At 40.7% G+C, this 21394-nt stretch overlaps 1 protein-coding gene across 2 annotated transcripts in view; it reads left to right on the forward strand.

Annotated features, from left to right (window-relative positions):
• The window catches only part of jmjd1cb (jumonji domain containing 1Cb), a 133902-nt gene that overhangs the window by 71014 nt on the left and 41494 nt on the right, over nucleotides 1-21394 (forward strand). For both annotated transcript variants that reach the window (XM_023418980.2, XM_087177267.1), the window contains exon 3: nucleotides 13994-14107. In XM_023418980.2, coding sequence (XP_023274748.1) covers nucleotides 13994-14107 — 114 coding nt within the window. The remainder of the gene's footprint in view (nucleotides 1-13993; nucleotides 14108-21394) is intronic.

A 21394-nucleotide genomic window follows, 5' to 3' on the forward strand; every position in this document is an offset into this window, starting at 1 on the left:
AGACGCTAATGGCTTTAGGTCACATAATGGAGTGCAGTGGTACAACTTTTCATATGTGCATGCCCCAAATGAAAGTTGTGCTTCCCAGCAGCAGACCAGACAATATATAGAGCACATCATTGTAAAACAAGACAATGACTATCTACTCTCACAGTTAAGGTTTAGTTACAACTCTGGACTTCTTCTAGAATTTAAAATGTTGATTAGTACTGGGTAAAGTTTTCTCAATGAACAACAGGCATTGAGTATTCAGCCAAACCGTAGAGTAAATAGTTCCGGTATCACAACATGAGATTGTGGCCATTTGTGTCTCGGTCTTGGTTTCAGAATCATCACAGCCTTATGAAATAGACATCATCAGATGAAGCAGATGCAAAACACTTTGCCTGAATTTCCTGTGCTTTAAACTTAATTTACTACAATGATATTTTACACTGCCATAAATATCAGTGTAAAAACTCACCAGGTTATTTGCTGGTTGAATCAGCCTACTACTGAAAGAGAGTTTGAATTAACACTGTATTGTTAAGTCACTGTGATGGTCTTCTTTACTTCTTTGAATGAAGACAGTCAGTGATGTAGAAGTAGGACAAAAGAGTGAGAGTGTAATATCTTTGTTTGAATTTTCTCTTTCCTGGCTACAGACTTCTCAAGTCCTGCCATGTTACCTAGCAACAATGGCCCACTTTGTAAAATGAAATACATTGCACGCACGCACGAACGCTCGTGCCCACACACACACACACACACACACACACACACACACACACACACACAGACAAACACAGACTCAAATAGATATCAGCAGGCATCTTGTTATCTGGTAACTGCACTGGGTCTGTTGATGATGACAGGAGAACAAAGGAAGGAGAGTGAGAGTGAGTCTCACACATAGCTTTCTCCTTTGAAAGCAGTGTCTCTTAACTGTGCCCACCATTGCATTGTGGAATGCATCTGTATCCACTGCAGCAGTCTGGGGCTTGTGCCTTGCTCATAGGCTTGTTAGCCAGCCAGTGAGGAAACCAGTCAACTGTGTGAGATTTAGTTTTGCTGGAAATTGGGTCAATAAAAATGCCAACCCCTCCTCTGCCTCTCCCTCTTTCTCTCCCCCTGAGCAGATGGAGCTGGGCTCGTGTAATCTCCTGCCTCCCGTGGATCTGTGTGTGCATGTGTAATTATAGTTTACCTTTAAAGCAGCAAGATCCACAGAAAAAACATTTGTCTCCCTGCACAGAAGCAGGCATCTAACAAACAAACAGTAGCAGCAGAACACAGGAAGTGTTTCGGTCAAACTTTTAATTCACTTTTTTTCAGACTTCTCTCAGGCCTCCAGTTTATAAGATAAGACTGAGATGGAGTGTGTCATGCTCTTCTTATGTACCTACCACTACCACTGCACACATGTACACTTCACATTCTGTGTGTTTGTTCAACTGGTCTATATGTTTGCTGTTTTATTGTATATATTATTGTTTGTGATACAAGATCTTTAGTGTGTGTGTGTGTGTGTGTGTGTGTGTGTGTGTGTGTTTGTTTTAATCCTGCATCCATGTGGCAGATGGACTGCAGAATATCACTGCACAGCTGTGTGTGTGTGTGTGTCTTTCTGTGTGTGTACTGTTACAAATATGCTGAGTGATGGAGTGATTAATCAGAGCTGGTTTGTGGTCAGCTGATGAGGTCAAAGGTGACTGTTTAGGACGTGTGTGTCTGCCAAGGTTCAGCAGCAGGGCAGCCAGCTCTATTTAAAAGCAAACTCTATGCAGTCATCTAAATGTCTCCTCATTCGCTTTTCTGTGTGTTCATAATTTTTTGAAAAAAAAAAAATTATATTTTGATGAAACATAATTATTGATGATCTTTGTACAAAACAATGAATAAAAATGAGTCACAATTAGATTGCATCATGAATTACGTTACATTTCATAATCGAAAGAAAATAAACAAGTAATCTGAAGGATTAAGGAATGGACAGTCAGCTGTCTGAACTGGTAAACCAAATCTTTGCAATCCATTTTCATTTTTTACATTTTCATGTAAAAATCAAATGGAGAACAGATGATCCCAAAAGAGGAAGAGGAGATACAGATACATAAATACAGTGTTCATTACACAGGGCCAAATTATTGAAAGAAAAAAGAAAGAAGATATTTTTGCACCATATTGGGAGACCTATACAAATAAAAATCCTTCAAACGACTGGTACAATTTAAAGACATTCTCATGTCGGCCAGCTGAGTATAGTTTCACCTCTCACCGGAACTGGAGTTCAAAGCGTCTAGTGTCTCCAGAGGGAGTTGTCTGATAAATGTCCCCATGATAAATGTCACTGTTGGTCATAAACAATGTCTCCAGTTTTTTAAATGTCCATCCTTTGTCTGACAGTGTTGGGGTGCAACAGATCGCTCTCCAGTCAGCTTCATAGGTTGGATTAAAACAGTACACTGGTGGTCTTACCTGGCCTGATAGATAATAATCCCTCCCCTCAGCTAATGTTGTGGTGGACCAGAACAATGTGTGTAGCTGTAGTAACAGTACACACCAAGGATTTTACTGAAATACTAACTTTAAGCAAACAAAGACATGTCTCCATCTGTCACACTGACAAACTCACATGTGTTCAGTTCACTTCAGTGACATTGCTCATCTTGAAACATATGTCAGGTCTTCTGATGTCTTCATGTGACCTTGTGTGAATGATGCATCAGAACCTATCTGTGTGTTTGATGAGAGGCTGCTGTGAAGAGTTCTCGAATTGGGACAAATGATAATTTTGTAAACTTTCCTTTAATGGTGAGGCATTATAGGTCAGTACGTCTAGTCAGTGTTTTTCAGAATGACTCAGAGGAAGTGTGTTGAAAGTATGACAAAGGCTAAAAATACTCAGAATAGCTCAGAGGGATGTGACGGGTAATTGTGCAGCTTCCTACGCCTCTTTTCAGCACAACCACAACACTTGAAAGATTCTGTAAACCTGTAAACAGTCTGTCCCTGTATGTTCTACAGTTACGAGGGAAAACACTTGGTGGCAAATTGTTGTTCAATCCAGAACTTTTAATAGTAATAAATGGACACATCACTCACCAAAACCAGCAGCTGTCAAACTAACAGATATTCTCTGCTACATGGTGAATGCCTCAACTAGTTTGTAGAAGGTTGCAGATGTACCATTGTTGCTGCTCTATCTGTAGTGCACAGTGGGTTTAACTGAGATTTTTCACTGAAAACAGCTACTGCTGCTGCTGCTGCTGCTGCTGCTGCTGCTGCTGCTGGAAACCAGGCTTATGAAAGACTGTGGGCCATAAAAACAAAACAATGAGCTGATAGAGGCTGAAAGGCCCCAAAGTCCTTGGGGAGCTTGATTATAATTCTCTTTGGGTTGATCACTACAAGCAGCCACTTGCACACTACACATAGTCAATTGAATGACCCATAAATATAAAAGTATTTTTTAATGCAACTTTAAATACAGCATCTCAGTCTTCATCGTTATCAAACTGTAATAACACAATCCTATAAACATATTAGATCAATATAATGAATCAGATTCACTGTCCCTCCATAATTCTATATAGACAATGAACATTACTGGACAGTATGAAATACAGTATATACATAAAGAAATGATGCATGTACATGCACACCAAGTGGAAAAGAGGTCTGAGAGTAGAAACAGTGGTTCATGGTATCAGCTCTGCTTTAGCCTTTTTTGCCTCAACAGGTGTGTGAAGAAGTCTTGAGTCTTTCCCTCACTGCTGTGTCTTAAAACAAAGGTGTTTGTGTAAGGAAACAATTCTCAATAAAGCTGAGTTGAACAGATCAGAGAGGGGGAGGAGTGTGAGGCAGGCAGGGAGAGAAAGTGAAAGAGAGAGCAAGTCAGACAGCATGGTGAGTAAGAGGCAAGCCTGCGTCACACGGGGGGGGGGGGGGGGGGGGGGGGGGGGAGTGTTGGCCGGCCCTGCCTCTGTCCCTCCCTCCCTTGCTCCCTCCCTCTCTCCTCTCTGTCCCTCCAAGCGTCAGCAGCAGCTAAAATGTCGGCTGTGTAGCTCGTCCTCTGCTCTGCTCTCTCTCCCTCTTGGCCATCTGTCTTTTCTTACCACCAGAGGAAACCACACTCTCTCTCTCTCTCTCTCTCTCTCTCTCCTTCTCTCTGCCTTTTGTACCCTCGTCATTCTTTCTTCTGTCTCTCCCCTGCCTGTTGGATCAAAGCTAGTTTTGCCAAGTGTTTTTCTTCAGAGCCACTGCTCCTTGACTCCGTTTGCAGGCGAAGGAGAGAGGTAATGTTACAGTTTTATATGCTCTGCTGTTCCTCACATTCAGTTTTTTTCTTTTTAAGACTTGTCGCTGTTTTTCATTTAAAACCAGAGTAGAGTTTGATCCATGAGACTGAACGGATTGAAATGACTAAGTGCCGGGAGCTGTGGATATTTCCCAGAATAGATGTACAGTCATCCTGATCTATTCTCTCCTTGTACTCGACATGTAGGGTGTGTGTGTGTGTGTGTGTGTGTGTGTGTGTGTGTGTCTAGTAGAGTGTGTAGCTTGTAGCGCTCTGAGGATGCTGTTTGAACTGTAATCTACTGCTGCTTCTACACCACCTCACTACATAGTCTACTACAAACAATGCTGTAATCTGTACCACATCTTAATCCAGTTGCAGCTTGTTACACTTTGTAGTGTTTGTTTTAGAGCGAAAAGGGAAAAATTTTTATAATTTGACAAAAATATTATAGATTTAAAATATGATAGTACTTGTGAATTAATTAGTTTTTTTTTCTTAAATTCAGTTTTAATTCTTGGCTTGTTCAGTTCTTTTCTACGATACAGATTTTGCCATTAGCATTTATCGGTGACAGCAGCCATTAAATCTTTCTCAAACTCTGTTCTGGAAGCTTCCAGCACGCTTGACTGTGTTTTGATCAACAGAAGTTACCTCCACCTTTCCCTGTGGTTGATGTGGTCATTCATATCATGTGTCGCAGTACATGGTGTGTTTGCAGAGTGTCTGATTCGATAATGCTCAGCTCTGAACATGGCTCACGGTGATGGCTGCTCTCTGATAATTTTGATTTCCAGTATCTGCTGGCTTCTGCATCATGATTTCATCGGCTTTGAGAAGTCACAGACACATCTATCATGTGACTTTTTTACTTGCAAAGCTAATGCATTTTGCATAGCTCTAAATGTACAACAATGTCCGGTACTCTAATACAGACTTTAAAGGGACACACCACTGATTTCACTTTTAGAAAATCACTTTAACCGTCATAATGAGTCCTACTCAGCCTATAAAGACCGTGTCTCCTGTGTCATGTCTGAGAAAACTAACTGTGGCAGTGTCATCAGGGTTTTCTTGGATTTAGAGAATCCAGTGTTTTTGGAGCTTGACCCATAGTGGGGACTCTCTGTTTCCATATTATATGGAAGTGTCATTCTAAATTCCTGGAGTGACCCTTTAATAAGCATTTGAATGTCCCCTGGGCAATATCTCTGACAAGATGGCATAATTAACTGACAAAATATTTATGACATCTTCATATAAAAGTTAATACAAACACATTGATTATGATTTGTTTTTTATTTAGCTGTGTTTTTTGGAAATTTTATGAGCATCGAGATGACATGGAGTTCAAAACTCAAAAATTAAATTTCAAATTTCCCAAATTAATAATAACAGTTAAATTATCAAACAACTCAAATAAGTGCAGCAGCATTCATTTTCCAATTTGACTGGTTATGTGGTTATATGTTGTACATCTACACGCTACAGGGCAGGGACAAAATGCACATGAAATTGAGTTGAATTAAATAACTCATATTTATCATAGCTGTGGTTTCATCTCAGTTACCACTTTTACTGCTCTTACTTCCTTCCAGTTAATGAGCTCAGTTCATCTGTGTTGATGCACTTTTTGATGCACAACTGATACTGCAGTCAAGCTGTCGCCTTTGGATCTCTGTTTGTTGTCTTATGGTTTATTCTGACCGATTAACCTCATTAACAGCTCAGTCATTCTGCTCTTTGGCTTCAACATAATATAACCTACATTTTGAGTAGAGTTCTGATACTGATACTAATATTGGAAATGCCTCCAATACTGTCTAAAATACGGTATTTGATGTCGGCCAGTATGTGAGTCTATGCACTGATCTGATACAACGTAATTTATTAATAAACTTTATAGTTTCACGCTCAGATAAAACAGCAGTTTTGCTGGAAATCAATTCTTCTTCAGTGCTCTAAAACAGTAGCTTACACAGGAGTTGTGGCAACTACTGTTTTTGAGCAGCAAAAAAGAATTGATTTCTGGTAAATAGTGTAACTTTAGCCGTTAGCAAAATGTCAGCAATATGGCAATGTGTATGCGTATGAGTATGCAAGGCTTTAATTTCGAGGGGTGGCATTAGTGTAAGGACCCCTAATATAGCAATCACATCTCATCCATAGAGCGTTAGTAGTATACAGCTGTTCAATTTGTTTTGTAACGCAATGGTATCAGATCAGTACTTACAACTTCAGGTAACAGAATCAGTATCGGGCAGGATACATTTTTAGAGGAACATCTCCATCTCTTTTTCCTTTGTTTTGTCTGCCTCTATGTCGATGTAAGTATGTAGGTTGTCTCCCAGTGCCAGAGTTAAAACTCCAGGTGCTGGTTGGTTCCCTGTAGCGTGGACTAGCTGAAGGGTGGCTGAGTGTCAAAGTGGAAAAGCACTCAGCCACCTGCTTGATGGAGGGCAGAGCACAGGCAGAAACACATTTCTGTTCATTCTGCTCTGACGTGTCATTTATCCTTTATATAGCTGCTGGTGTCTCACACTAAAGACTGGGCATGAAATAAATTGTCATTCTTTGAATCAGTGCCATGTGTATTTGTGTTTAACTGATCAAAAGTTTATAATAATAGGTGAATCATAGATTTAGTTTGCTTTAACTACAGGGCCTGTATTGCTGAATCTGTATGGGATTAAATCTGTTCATAGTCACATTGTGGGGACTGGGCTTCCTCTTTGGGACAATACTCGGTTTAAGATGATGTTAGACTAAGGGTTAGGATTTAGGTAGGTCTTCAAGAAGGATTTAATGTCCTCTGAAGTGATGGAAAGGTGCATGTCTGTGTGTGTGTGTGTGTGTGTGTGTGTGTGTGTGTGTGTGTGCGTGTGTTTGTGTGTCTAGGAAAGGAGTTGTTGTACTGTGACCTATTTAGAGAACACGACTCATCAGTGCAGCATTGCCTGACATCCTGCAAATCCTCTACCATTTTACACATTTTTTCCTTGTGATGAAAGAATTATGTAAAATTACTAAAATGTTCAAATGTCTTTTTATCTGTAAAATACTTTTTACATCCACACATTGTTGTCATTCTGAGAGTTTAACCGTTACTTTGCAACATCTGGCAGCTGGAGTCAGGAAACAAAATAAGGTCCAAACCGTGTTTTTTGTAATACTGTGAATTCTGCTCAGCTTAATGAGCTTTTGACTCCAGCCCTGTCCGGTCCTAAATATGAATCCAAACAAGAACAACGAGAGAGCAGTTGATTTAATATTTAGAAGCAAATATTCATTAGTTTAAAAAGAACAAAGCCTTTTCTTCATCCATCATCATCCTTAATGGTCTTCATCACTTGCCCCGTTCCCACCAAAGCAGTAACGCTGGTCACACCTGTGTTGTGACCTCTGTATGGGTCAACTCCACTGGGACCCGACAGGCTTTGGTGATAAAGCATCTCCATCAGTGGAAAATTAAATGAAGTCAGTGTTCATGTCATTTATTTAAAAAGATTTTTTTAAAAAAAGACAGTGAGAGAAGATAATGAAAGTGTACGCACATGGACAAGTGAAAGAGGGACAGTGCATGTAGATAGAAGTAAAACTTAAATTTGATTTCCTTTTTTTCACTCTAACTGTTTGGTTCATCAGTGAAGTGTGTAGAGCTCCACCGCAGACTGTATCATAGCTGAGTGTGCTCTTCTCTCTTTCTTTGAGTAGGAGCTACTCGGTACAGTACCTAAGAAATTTGGTGTGTGTGCATGTGTGTGTGTGTGTGTGTGTGTGTGTGTGTGTGTGTGTGTGTGTGTGTGCGTGTGTTTTCCTCATTTTTCTATTACCTGCGTCATGTCATGTTCACATCATTCCACCTCCTGTTTCTGCTGATACTAGAGTATCATGCCACAAACACAAATGCTCCATGGAGGCCAAAAAACACATCAGTGCATCTCCCTGTGAAAGCTCATGTGACTTCACATTAGTGCTGACATGTTGTAATTAACTGAATGGCTAATTCCCAGAAAATAATTTCCAGCTATTTTTTATAATTGATTCATCTTTTAATGCTACAATATGCAAGTTCTGTAAATCAGCTCGAGAAGGCAAACCACTCTGCTCCTTCACCCTGCTCTGTTAAGCTCCACCCAGCCCTCCACCCACATCCCGCTGAGTTCTCTGTCTCAGCTGATGCACGAATCAGATGCTTGTTAGCCTGAAAGTCAGACTTAGCCATGTCTTCCAGCAGTTAATACTAGCTTACAATGTCTTTGCCAGAAGTGTAGAAGACCAGAAGCATTCACATATTGATTGACAGCTGTGAGCTCCCACCCCTGACTTTGGCCTTCTGTGACTGGTTTCAAGGGCAACACTCACTCAGAAACTTTGGGAGGGAAAATCTCTGCCCTGCATTTTTTTAATCTGACAATTGATTGATCGATTTAAAAACACTGATTAATCAATTCTAAAGTAAATAATATTAGTTGCAAAACTACAGCGCTGTCAGTCCAGAAATCCATCAGTGTTCAAAAAGCAAATATTTGACCATTACCTTGATGTTTTTTCTTGTTTTTTTCTTGGCCACATAGATAATGAGTTTTTCTGATGGTTTCTATTCTCCTGGCCACTGTAGCTACACAATTCTCACTTGTTTCTACTGCTGGCCCTTTTCTGTAGTCACAATCCAGCTGTATTTCCTTTGCTGTATTACAAAAGCTGATGATTACTGGTATGGTTCATGTGATCTCATGTTGTTCTTCTTTAGCTTCCCCTTACTCAGTGGACCCTTTCTACCAACCATCATGTTACGTTGGTGTTTCTTTTTTGCCAAAATGACAATGGGTGAGCTCCTGTGTCACTGACAGTAGACTGCATGTGAGATGACACAAAGCAGCAGAGAAAAGCTCCTCTCTCTCTTAATTTGTCAAATTTGTCAAAAATGTCTTCTTCTGGTGTTTAATTTATGAGATGTAAATCCAAACTGATTTCCAAATATAACTCTCTCAGACTCTGTCTGGTCCTAGGGGTGGGTGATTTTATATTGTGGACGATCTTACTTTGGTATATGATTTACTTTTCAGAAGAACCATATAGATAGTGTCATTAAAAGGTGCTTTATTTAGATATTTAACTTTAAAAGTTCAATTACTGCTAACCAGCCCACTGTTAGCAGTTAAACAGTTAGCCGGCTAACTGCAGCTGGCGACAACAGCCTCTGCGAGCCGTGGGACCAAATACAAAGTGGGACAGGCCGGGGCAGCGACTGATCTTCCTAATTAAGATATGTACATATAGCACCTCATAAATAAATAGATAAATAACAGTGCTGGCCACAACAAATATTCCATACAAACTAAGCAAAAGGTGTGATTGGTTGTGACACAATTTGTAAACAGAAGACAGCATGGTGGGCGAAGAATAGCGGCTAGTGGACATACACCCGAAAGAGTCAAAGATACAGATCACAACTTCCGGTCAGGACTGTCAGAATACAGTCTGGGAAAAAGATGCAGAGATCTGTGAGTTGGGCCTTTAGCCTTAAGTTGAAAGAACAAGTTTTGTGTCCAGGCGACCATATGCACAACTAATCATGTGATCACATGACATCATGTGAGTTCATCTAACTCTGTGGGGATATGCAGATTCTGGATTGCGTTTCTACCAAGAAAGATTGTCATATAATGTTTGGCCAGATCGCCCTCCCCTACCGGGTCTGTCGCTCTCCCTCTCTGACCTTCATCAGATAATGGCCTCCTGGATGACAAAGCTTTAGTGTGTGTGTGTGTGTGTGTGTGTGTGTGTGTGTGTGTGTGTGTGTGTGTGGGAGGTAGCCTCTCGAGGTCTCTTAATGATGCATGAGCTCCATCATCCCCTCTTCAGTTCCTTTACATTCTGCTGCACTTCTCCTTATCAATTATTCACCACACACACGTGTCACACACACAGAGCAGTGGAGGATGCGTTGTGTGTTCATGGAGACTGATCTTCTGCCGGCATTTTTCCATGTCTGTCCTCTTCAGATACTAATACTGCTGGGAAGCTTGTGTGTGTGTCTTTGTGTGTGCGTAAATATGCTTTGTCATTACATCGTCGTTGTCTTTATTTCTGTGCAGATCCATCCATGTGTGTTGTGTACTGACAGTAAGTGAACGTGTCTCTCATCTGTTCATCCACTCTCCTGCTGCCTGTCTGGAAATACACAGTGACAGAATGCTTTTTCCTGGCACACTGTGGCAGATGTGACCTAATTGTGGTTGAGTGGTGTGTGTGTGTGTGTGTGTGCATGTGTGTGTGTGTATGTGTGTGTGTGCAATGCCATTTTAGAGGGGATGGAGGAACTGTCATTTCCTTAAGTGTGAGAGGAATGGGAGCAGCGATCCACGCTTTGTGTTTGTAGTTGCTGAGTTAGAATCAAATATCTTAAATCCAGAACTGTGAAGTCTCATGTTTTCATCACTGACATGTGTCTGTGTGTGGATGAATCCAGCACAGGTTTAATGGTGCAGGTCTGCCTATCATCTGCTTCACTAAACACAGTTGGACTTAATGTACCTAAATGAACTTCCTGCTGTTCTGTTATTTGTAGTTTTTATGTCTTTCATTAGCAATTATGAGTCAGCAAACGGCAGGTTCTGACAAATCTGGTCGAACGTAATAGTAAAGACAGAAACAGTTTTCTTGTAAAGATGGAAATCAGATGAGTCAGAATCAAAGCTCTGACTGTGAGGTGTGAGTTAAAGTAGCCAGAGCATGAATCATTATTGATAATCATTTATCCTGCCAACTTTTCCTTTGTTTTCCTCACTGACAACAACAGAAACAGTGTGGAATTTTATTTGTTCCCATGGAAACAGCAGTTAATAAAAACAGTCACCACCAGGTTCATTAATAAGAAGATCATGTGATATGACTAAAAGCTCCAGAATGTCAACTCCTGTCTTGACTTTGAAATAGTAGTTTGACAGAATAATGTCATTATGTTGTTAAATTCCTATTTAGGTTTTTATGTTTATGTGATTGAATGGCCGAGACAAAGCTGGAAATATCATTTTCTGCTGGAAATGAGATAATTGTTAAATAAAGTAATAAAACATGAGGTCCCCAGAGCACACACGCAACTGAAAAATGCTGCAGACTCATTTAGACCTGTTAGTTATTAAAATGCTGGTGTTGTGACGGCCCTGCATTTTGAATCTGTTCTGAGATCTGCAGTTATGGTACACAGGAATATTTACCACCATATTTTTTTCTAGGTATGTGTGTGTGTAGATAGAGATGAGTCCCTCTCTTTTCCATAGTCATGGTCATGTATCCTTCTTCAGCGTTTTACCAGCCAACTGTGCCTGCAGTGGTAGCCATGGTAGCAAGCCCTACTTCATGTGTTCTGTATTGACATGCTGTAAACCTTGTCAAGGTTCCATCCTGCTTCTGCATCATCTCTGCTCTGCGTCCAGGCTGTTAGTGGTGGCCATTCTCATAAATCTTTCCCATCGTGCATCTATAATGGATCCAGGTTATAAGCGCAGCATGTACAGTGGAGACTCTCGCCTCTGATGGCTGATCACACAGACTCTGCACACTGTTGCAACAGTTTCATTTTCTGTGAAGAGTAAAAGGCTGTTAGGTTTGCGCTGTTGATGGATTTATATGTGAGAATCTCCCTTGGCATGGTAAAGTGTTATCCTCTCTGAGTGTGTTTACTCTAGTGTCCCCGTTCTGACCAGATTTTCCCAGTATCCCTGTTCCGCACATGTAAACGATATAATCCTGGTTTCAGAACCTGGATAACCCCTTAGTGGGCCTTCAGCCCAAAACCAGCCCTGAGAGAAATACAAGGAATTGTGCTGGTGGAGGTGTGTTGTTTCAATTACTGGTCAGACAATGAACTAAAATTCAGGAAGTTCTGAAGTCCGAGTATCTGAGAACTACACAGTGGTTTATAGCACTATGAGATAGAATTTTGCAAGTGGAAAGTTTTCTTGGTGGCAGTTATTTGATCTTTTGTCATGATGATTGTGTGCTAAAAAGTAGACCTACAGTGTTTGTGGCACAAAGCAATTCATCCGGAGCAGCACCTTATCAGATGTTGTTGTGGTCTGGCACGACACTGCCTTTCTTCACTGGAGCCCTCTGCACAGGCTCTCCTGACGCTTTGACACTCAAATGAATTTGTAGGCTGTGTTTTTTACACAGACTAAAATCTGTTCGGAAGTGGATATACAGAAGCTATTTGACCATCCAAAAGTTCTGAAGGAATATAGTGGTTTCTTCAGATATGTGCTGCGAGGCTATGGCATGGTAACATCTGCATGAAATGAAAGTGAACGTCTGACAGTGGTTATGCAAACGATAAATTTGATTGTTGCTCTTGTGTTCCATTGCTGGAGAACAGACAGAGAAGCTCCTGTAAATTCAGCAGTCTACATGTAGCCAAAAAATTATGTAATGAGTCCATCCACAATTGTTGATGAGGCTCAGTCAGTTCAGACACAACAGGTTTGAGAAATAAAATTAGATAGAAACAGATATACATCAGAATCATGTAAATACCCAGGTTATTTGTACAAACATCATGTCCTGAATTTGATCTGAAGTGGGATATTGTTGTGTGTTAGCACACTCACTGTCAGTGTGGTATTCTAATGATTCTACTGAATGGGATGCTGGTCAGGACTCAGTCACTTACTAAAATAAATACCAATAATTTCTAAAATAACATGCAGCAGTGTGGCCTGCGTTGCTGGCTGCGTGCTGCCACTGCAGGCTAGAAATGTGATACGTGTAGACAGACAGAAATAGAGCTGCAGACACACACTATCATGTTTTGCTTGCAAGCACAATGTCCTGCTGCCTCCTGTGGATGTGTGTGTGTGTGTGTGTGTGTGTGTGTGTGTCAGGGAGGGGGGTCACAGCGGTCATGTTTCTCACCTCTAATCTCTCATCTCTCTATTAGACTGACCGGGTTATATAACCATAAATGATGGCCGCACTGAACGCCGCTAAACACACACAGACACACACAGTGTATACTTGACTGATGTAGTGATATTAAAATAAAAAATGAGAAGTGATGTGGTTGTAAAGAAACTTCAAGACAACCTCTGCACAGTGATGAATGTAGCTGTAAATAGCGTGAGTGCATTAGAGTCACATCAGCACGCACAGATATTAAGAGGAAGTATGGAAGCCACTGCTCTCTGTGTTGTATGTGCAGTAACAGCTGAGCTCAGACAGCAGGCTGACAGACATCATCGGTGTGTGTGTGTGTGTGTGTGTGTGTGTGTGTGTGTGTGTGTGGGTAAAAGAAGCAACATCAAAGTGGAGTGTTCTGCCTTTGAACTGTCAGACTTCCTCTGCTCATTAATTTATTCACCACTCTGGAGCTCTCCTTCTATCCCCTGCTCTCTGTCTCTTTCTCCTCCATCCCTCTCTCTCCCCCTCTCTCTCTCTCTTCATCTTGTTTTTCTCTCTCTAATCTTTTATTTTGCTCTGTCATTCATCTTTCTTCCTTCTTTTCTCTGTTTCCTCTGGTTTACAGCATTTTTTATATGAAATTGCAGCTCCAAAATAAATAATACATCTGTCGTTTATTACATATTTATTGCAGAATTGATGAATTCTACAAATCACTTACCCTAAATTGATTTTGATGTGACGATTTGCTCAGATTGCTGATAGAAGTAAGCTGTCCTTTTGCTGACCATGTTGTATGTTTTGTGTGTGCAGGCGTTTAAGCCAGTGGTGGGGAAGAGCCTGTTGTCGTCAGTAACAGCAGTGGAATTCTTGTTAGACCAACAGCTGGACTTCCTGTCGGACCATTCAACCTTCCAGCCATACCAGGTAATAATCACACTCACGCTCATGAATACACCGAATCACTGTCAGGCCTTGTGAAGTAGCTTGCTGTGCCTGATTACTACTGATTTCTGTTTAAGTAACTACCACCCATACAGTGCCATATATCTGGAACAGATGCCCACCAGATGCAGTGGCTCCGAATAGTATTCACACCCTTCACTTTTTGCACGCCTTGTTGTTTTAATGGGTAAAATTGCCATTTTGCCCATCAGTCTACACTCAGTGACCTATGATGACAAAGTGAAAACAAGTTTTCAGAGATGATTTGCAACTTTATTAAAAATCAAAAACTGAACTCTGTCATTTACAAAGCTATTTAGACCAGGTGCAGCAGGAGCTCACCTGGTTTAACGCATACCACGTGTCAAGGCTGGGCCCTTACCCCCCCCCCTCTCCCTGTGCATTACTTGTCTACCTCTATTACCACCATCAAAAATAAAAACTGAAATGCCGCCCTCAAAGGTGACCAAGAAGCAGCGGTCACTCTAACAGAGCCTCAGCTGTCCTCTGCAGAGATGGGAACCTGCTGGAAGGACGACCATCTCAGCAGTACTCAATCAATCAGGCTTTCATTGTAGAGTGGATAGAGAGAAGCCACTGTGAGTAAAAGGTATATGACAGCCTGCTTCGAGGACTCAGAGGATGAGTGATTAATAATTAAAAATCACTCTTTGCTCAGGCACCATTGACTAAAATGAACACATTTATTCTGGGCCCAGGAACAGACTCTGCACGTGAGAAACATCATAGAAACTGCTATTCCCCCCACCAGCTTATTATGCCAAACTGCAATGAATACAAGGTCATGGTTAGTCTCTCCTCACAACAACAAATTCCAGTGAGAACCGCCTATCTTCAGACACTGCAACCTTCACAACTGGACAGTCTGGCATCAAAGGTTACAACGATCGCTGTCAGTTATTACAAAACCAAGTTGAATAATGATTCAACAATTATTCGTACACATTTCGGTAAATTGTACTGCACTGAGGAGCAAGAGTCTCTGGTCTGATGAGACAAAAACTGAACCCTCTGGGCTCCAAGTACTGTGTCTGGTGAACACCAGGTGCTGCTCAGCAGCAGGGACAGGGAGACTAGTCAGACCTGAGAGAAGGATGAATGCAGCCAAATACAGACAGGTCCTTGAAGAAAACCTGCTCCAGAGTGCAGGTGAGCTCAGACTTGGGCTACCGTTCACTTCTCAGCACAACAATGAGCTGAAGCCAACAGCCAAGACAAGACTGGAGTGGCTTCGGGACAAGTCTCTGACTGTGCTTGAGTGGACCGGCCAAAGTCCTGTAGAGACTAACCCAGGAAACTGGAAGCTGTAACTGAATCAAGGGGCCTGAATACTTTTGTTAATGAGAGATTTTATCTTTTCATTTTTTTTTTTATAAATTTGCAACAATTTATAAAAACATGTTTTCTCTTTGTATCCATTTATAGTTATAACACAGTAAAGTGAAGGGGCCTGAATACTCTGTGAAGCCACTGTATATCTAGTAATTCAGTAAAGCCATTTGATACAAAGATTGATTTTAACTAACAGTATGCTTAGATATAAAGGAATACAGGGATATTTTAGATTAATAGAATAGAAGATTAATACCACTCTTAGGTCTGTACAGCAAATATGAAGCTACAGCCAGCAGACAGTTAGCTCAGCTTAACACAAAGACTGCAAACATAGGGAATAGCTAGCCTGACTCTATCCAACAGCAACAAAATCCTCTAAAGCTCACTTATTAACACATTATATCTTGTTTGAACACTTTTGTTCAAATGAGATATAACATAAAAATTAGAATTTTCTGTTTTATAGGTTAGTGAAACTCAGTTTAATGTTTTAAACTATTTAAATATAACGATATATATCTTCTATAAAAATAGACCTAAAAGATGGCTGGTTAAAAAGAGCATCCATCATATTTTATATGACCTTTGGCTTCAGAAATGTTGTTAGAAAGCACAACAGAGATGCCTCCATTCTTCTTCATGCAGTATTGCTTCCGAAATTCAGTTTGGTTTAATCGTATTTCTTAGCTTGTTAGAGGAACTAATTTTGCTTTATCTCCTTAAAATGCAGCTATTCTTTGGAAAGTTGAACCAGGTCTGATTTTAGAGGGGACTAAAGTGATGGCTGAAAGAGGTTTAAAGTCAGCCTTGTTAATTAGTACCTATGTTTAAAGTTTTTCTACAATACAGTTATAAGATAAACCATCATTTAATGTAAGAGCAAAGTTAAGTTCATTGACCCAGACTCACCTTTTGTGAGACTACATGAGTTCTGTAACCAGAAGTTGCTTCCGTGACATTGGCAAATCGTTTTGCAAAAGACGTCTGATATGTTCTGTCATCATGAATTATTAATACACTTCCAATATCATGTGTTATATGATCAAAGAAGAGGCTGTCTGCATATCCAGAGTTTGTTCCAATCTGCAAGGTCATTGTCAAGCGAACATCCCTGTGAACAGAGACAGGCTGTATACAGACAGAGTCAGACAAAGGCTTTGGAGCTAGGAAATTGCAGTGTGCAGATTGTCTCTTTTTTCCCTCTGTTGCTGTTCTTTGTCCTGCACCTGTACCCAGCCGTGTGCACACTGTTCATCTCATGCATACCTGTGGCACCTGGTATTGTTGATTTCAGAAATATGTTAGAATTGTAGAGATTGTGAACTGTTGTACTTCCCGCCAGCCTATAGCTGCTTTACAGTTGAATGATGGCACATGTGTACATTTGATGGTACATACATTTGGTTTGGAAGGAGGTTCTTGGCTGTGCTGTCTCATATCACAGCTTTTAGCTGCAGAGCAGTTAACACATGAAAGATGCGATCTTGGTGTGAATAAAAGGCTTCTGTTAAAACAGAACTGTCACTATGTTGTCTGTTGGCAGATGTACACATTTTAACTGGATGTTATTAGTTAATGAGGAATTTGTCATTCACAATTAGCTCTAGGCTGGATACTACAGCCATGGAGTATCATTGTCCCTAGAGAGCAGCCAGGGTTGGGTGCTGTGCTCCATATGGATCTGACACTGCCAGGGTTTAATGTGAACACAAAGCCAACACATGCAGCCACAGTCTGTTCTCTGACTGATTTTACACTTCTCAATACTGACTCATAATTTACACCCACACATCACACATATTAATACTGACGGATACACAGACACACACTAGATACTGTAGCGCCACGACAAGCAGTATTTCATAGGGATGTATACTTGTGTTATGTGGCTGTGTATTTAATTAGAGTGTGTGTATGTGTGTCAGAGCTCCGCAGCTGAACACAGCTTGTATTGTGCTGGCTGGAACACTGTGTTCCCCTCAGTGTCAACCAGACGGGAAGACTGTGTTCCACACTCTGACCATCCGTCATCAGTTTGTGCTTTAGACAAGTCCAAATACCAAGAGTGAGACACAGTTTCTATTTTTTCATTTGATTGCAGCCAATCAGAAGTCAAATCCACTGTTGCCATGTCTTCTGGTGACTCATGCTTTGAATCAGTGCAGTAGTTTCTTTGTCTGTTCACTGTGGCCCGTGCACTGACTCTGTCATGGCCAGTTACCATGGGTGCACTGTGTAAACTGATGTGATGAACGTTCTGACATTGTATTCTGGTGGCAGCAGAACATTGATAGTATTCCAGGAGCTTGATGATATCGGTTAGTTCTGGTTGGTTCTCTTTAGCTAGACTATCATGACACCAAAGTGATATCCAAATGTAACGTGTCATAATAATTTATTTTGTAATTATTCACAGAATAAGTGCAAGAAAATGGCTGTCACTGTGGTCACTGAGCAACTGATAGGGGAGGAGAGAAGACAACAGCCAGTGCAACTCTGGCTCATCTTTATTCTTCCTGTTAGAGTGGTCTTATATTTTCCCTCAACCTGGACTTAACATGCTTAAAAGGCTGCAATTTGTTGAACCTAAGAAGAACCTACACATAATGCTTTGAATTTCAGACATGGTAGTTGATGAACTGGAGTATAGTGCTGTGGGTTGTGAAAAAGAAGACATGAAAGACATGTTGGTGCATATATATGATATGCATGGAAGATGATATGGCAAAAAAGTTGTCAAGTTATTTTTGTCTTTCATATAAGCCAAGCTGGTGGAGCACATACCATAAAGGCTTAGATCTAACCTCAGCGGCCCGGGTTCGATCTGACCCATGGCCCTGTGCTGCATGTTACCCCCTCTCTCTCTCCCTGACTTTCCTGTCTCTCTCTCACTGTGGCTACCACAATAAAGGCCAAAAAATGACAATGTGGATACATTCATCTTTCTAAAAACAAACATGGGAATTGAGTGAATGTATCAATAGTTTTCACTGCAGCAATATACAACTTATATACTTACATAATACAACTTGGATTTGGTTTTGGTTTTGTTTTTAAGAAATGTGCATTTATGTGCATTTTATGCATTATTATGTCATCCAATTTGAAATACCACTGGGTTACAAAGTTACACATATACAACTACACCCTTATGTTTACAAGTTAAATTCATTATAAATCGAAATTCATCCAATGTTTTTCATGTCTGGGATAAAGCAGATGAAATGGTGAGTTTGTTGTGTGGTGGTAACTTTATTGCCTGTTCTTAGTGGATCTGTGTATGTGATGGTGTTTCATGTGCTTGCACTGTGCAGGCTTCGCACACAGTGGATGGTGATGCTTCAGGGGATAAAGTGAGTTTATTTTCAGTATTTTATCTGTTTGTTGATGTTGGAGATAATAGTATACACCACCAATAGGTTTCATGTTGGACTTTGAGCAGCCCAGGACCCATCTCATCCACTTCTGTGGCCACACTCTGAGTATCTCTAAAGTCTCGCCACACTACTGGCATCCTGTCATCTCATTTATCCACTACAGCTCTTTAAGTCTAAGGTTGTTGTGACCATTGAGCCGTTGCTTTCTGTGCTGGCACAGTTTCCATAGTGGGTGTCCTCAACTCCTCTTTTTATACCAAAACAAAAGTAACTCAACTAACACCACTGCCTATTTTGGGAACAAGGCTACTCATTTATAAATAATTGTTGTTTGATTGGTTGGAAATACACTGCTGCTCAAAAGCTTTGGAACACCTTAATTTACACACTGTGATGTCTCAGTGTTTCAGAAATTAAAGCATAAAACAGATAAATCATATATCTTAACCTGTGAAGCCCTAGGGACCCTGGGGGTTATGCCTCGCCTAGACAGACATACCCAAAATAGATCAACACTAGCTCCACAACCATCAGGTCCGTTTGCAAGAGCTTGGTCACTATGGATAGGTAAGACCTCAGAGAATTCATTGTATGTGTCAATAACATTGTGACTGTTACTATAGCTGAGTAAATTGTGATAAACCAAAGGAAAAATTTAATTTTTTGTCCATCACCTAGAATTTATTAAATCAGACAGTGGATAACACCATGATAACATGGTCCCATGCACTGGGATGCCACGGATTTCATTCAGGAACTTCATGACTACAACTGTAACAATGTAGTTAGAAATATCACAAAGCACACAAACTCTACAAAGGTTTTAGTAGGGACAGGGCCAGGCAGACTCTCCATTTGGACACTTGGATAGCCAAGGTACCCAAAGTGTGCCAAAGGGGTTTTTTACCTCTTAAAATGAAATCTGGCTACACAATACTAATGAGTTCCACTACAGGAGGCTATGTACACACACAATACAATCCTTAACCACTTCATTTACCCTACGCATCATCAGATTCTGCCATTGTGCACAACCATTTTGTGTAAAAAACAACTAAATTGTATCATTTTGCCTCTGAATCTCTTCCAGGACATCTAAATTGCTATATTATGTTGGTTCTACTTTGTAGATATTGTAAAATTGAAAAATAAATATAAAACATACGATATACAAAGTTATGTGTTGAAAGTCTCTTGTCCTTATGCATGAGGGTAGTATCCCGAGGAAGCAAGTTCAGAATCATGGAATCTCTAAATTTAATCTAATTTCTTTACTCCACCATCAGCTGAAAACACTTGTGACAATAAATATCAAACATTGTTCAGAAAGTTGGTCCCAACTCTGCTGCAGAAGTTCCCACTAATGTGTGTCACTTGCAGGTTGCTTTGCTTTCAGTTCATCCTACAGCAGCTCTGTGGGGTTCAGGTCGTCATCGTCTAATGTTGTGGCTCATTATCTCGCTGTAGGATGAACCAGTCTGTCTTCCTCTGCTACTTGTCTTTTTCTCACTGTTCTGACAGTAATATACAGTCCTACTTCCTGCAGTACAGTGTTGTCCTAATAAACACAGTTTGTTCCTACAGTGTGTTTGTACAGACAGAAGGTTGTAGGAACTGTTTGCATTAACTGTCGAGGCTTCATTAACTTCCACTGCTGCAGGAAAGCTGGAAGTTCACCAACTTCTTCATCCCTGAAAAGGCCTCTTTTCTATTACCATTCTGATTAGTAGTGTAGCTTTGGTTCTGTGATTTGATTGGTTGTTAGTATATTGTCAGTGTTACTTATATATTTATTCTCAGTTTCTAGCCTTTCTATGGAGAACAGCGAAAAAATAAACTGATATACACACCTATGGTCAATCATGAACTACAGTCAGTTCTTGCGGTCACTCTCTGATGGTTTTCTCACCAGTGTAAGTTCTTACACAGCACAGTCAATCATTAGTGCTTCAAACACTGTGACACCAAGAGGCCTTTGATTACACCACACAAAAACAAAAAGATCTAAAAAAGAATATGTCCTCTCTTTGGACAGAGAGGACTGACAAAACACATTGCAGTCCACAGAACACAAACGCAGTGTATTATGTAACACTGCTCAGACCCACAGCAGAGAAATCTGCTAACCCAGGCTCCCTAGGAACAAGATGGCTACATCACACCCCAACGTGTTGTGTTGTTAACAAGGACCTCCATGTATGTGTATGTGGAAATGAGACTCATACGCCAGGCTATATGGTAAATGTTACAAAAGTCATGCAAATAAGTCATGGTGTGTCATCTATAGTTGTGGTTAGGATTGGCAGGGAGGTAACAGCAGTCCTGCCGTACATACCTACGGAGAAGGTGTTGATATGTAGTTCTGTGTTTCCCATTCATTCCTAACAGGAGGTAAACTGCCATGCAGTCGCTGTGTTTGTACTCTGTCTGTCACTGTGACAGAGAGCAGGGATCACAGTGAGATCACAGTGAGATCACAGTGAGATCAGGGATCACAGTGAGCTGGTTTCAGTAGAGCTGTTTCATTAGATGTGTT

Source organism: Seriola lalandi, unplaced genomic scaffold, assembly GCF_002814215.2.
Source record: "Seriola lalandi dorsalis isolate HSWRI2012SDOR001 ecotype SW California unplaced genomic scaffold, Sedor1 jcf7180002054585, whole genome shotgun sequence".
Taxonomy (NCBI): domain Eukaryota; kingdom Metazoa; phylum Chordata; class Actinopteri; order Carangiformes; family Carangidae; genus Seriola; species Seriola lalandi.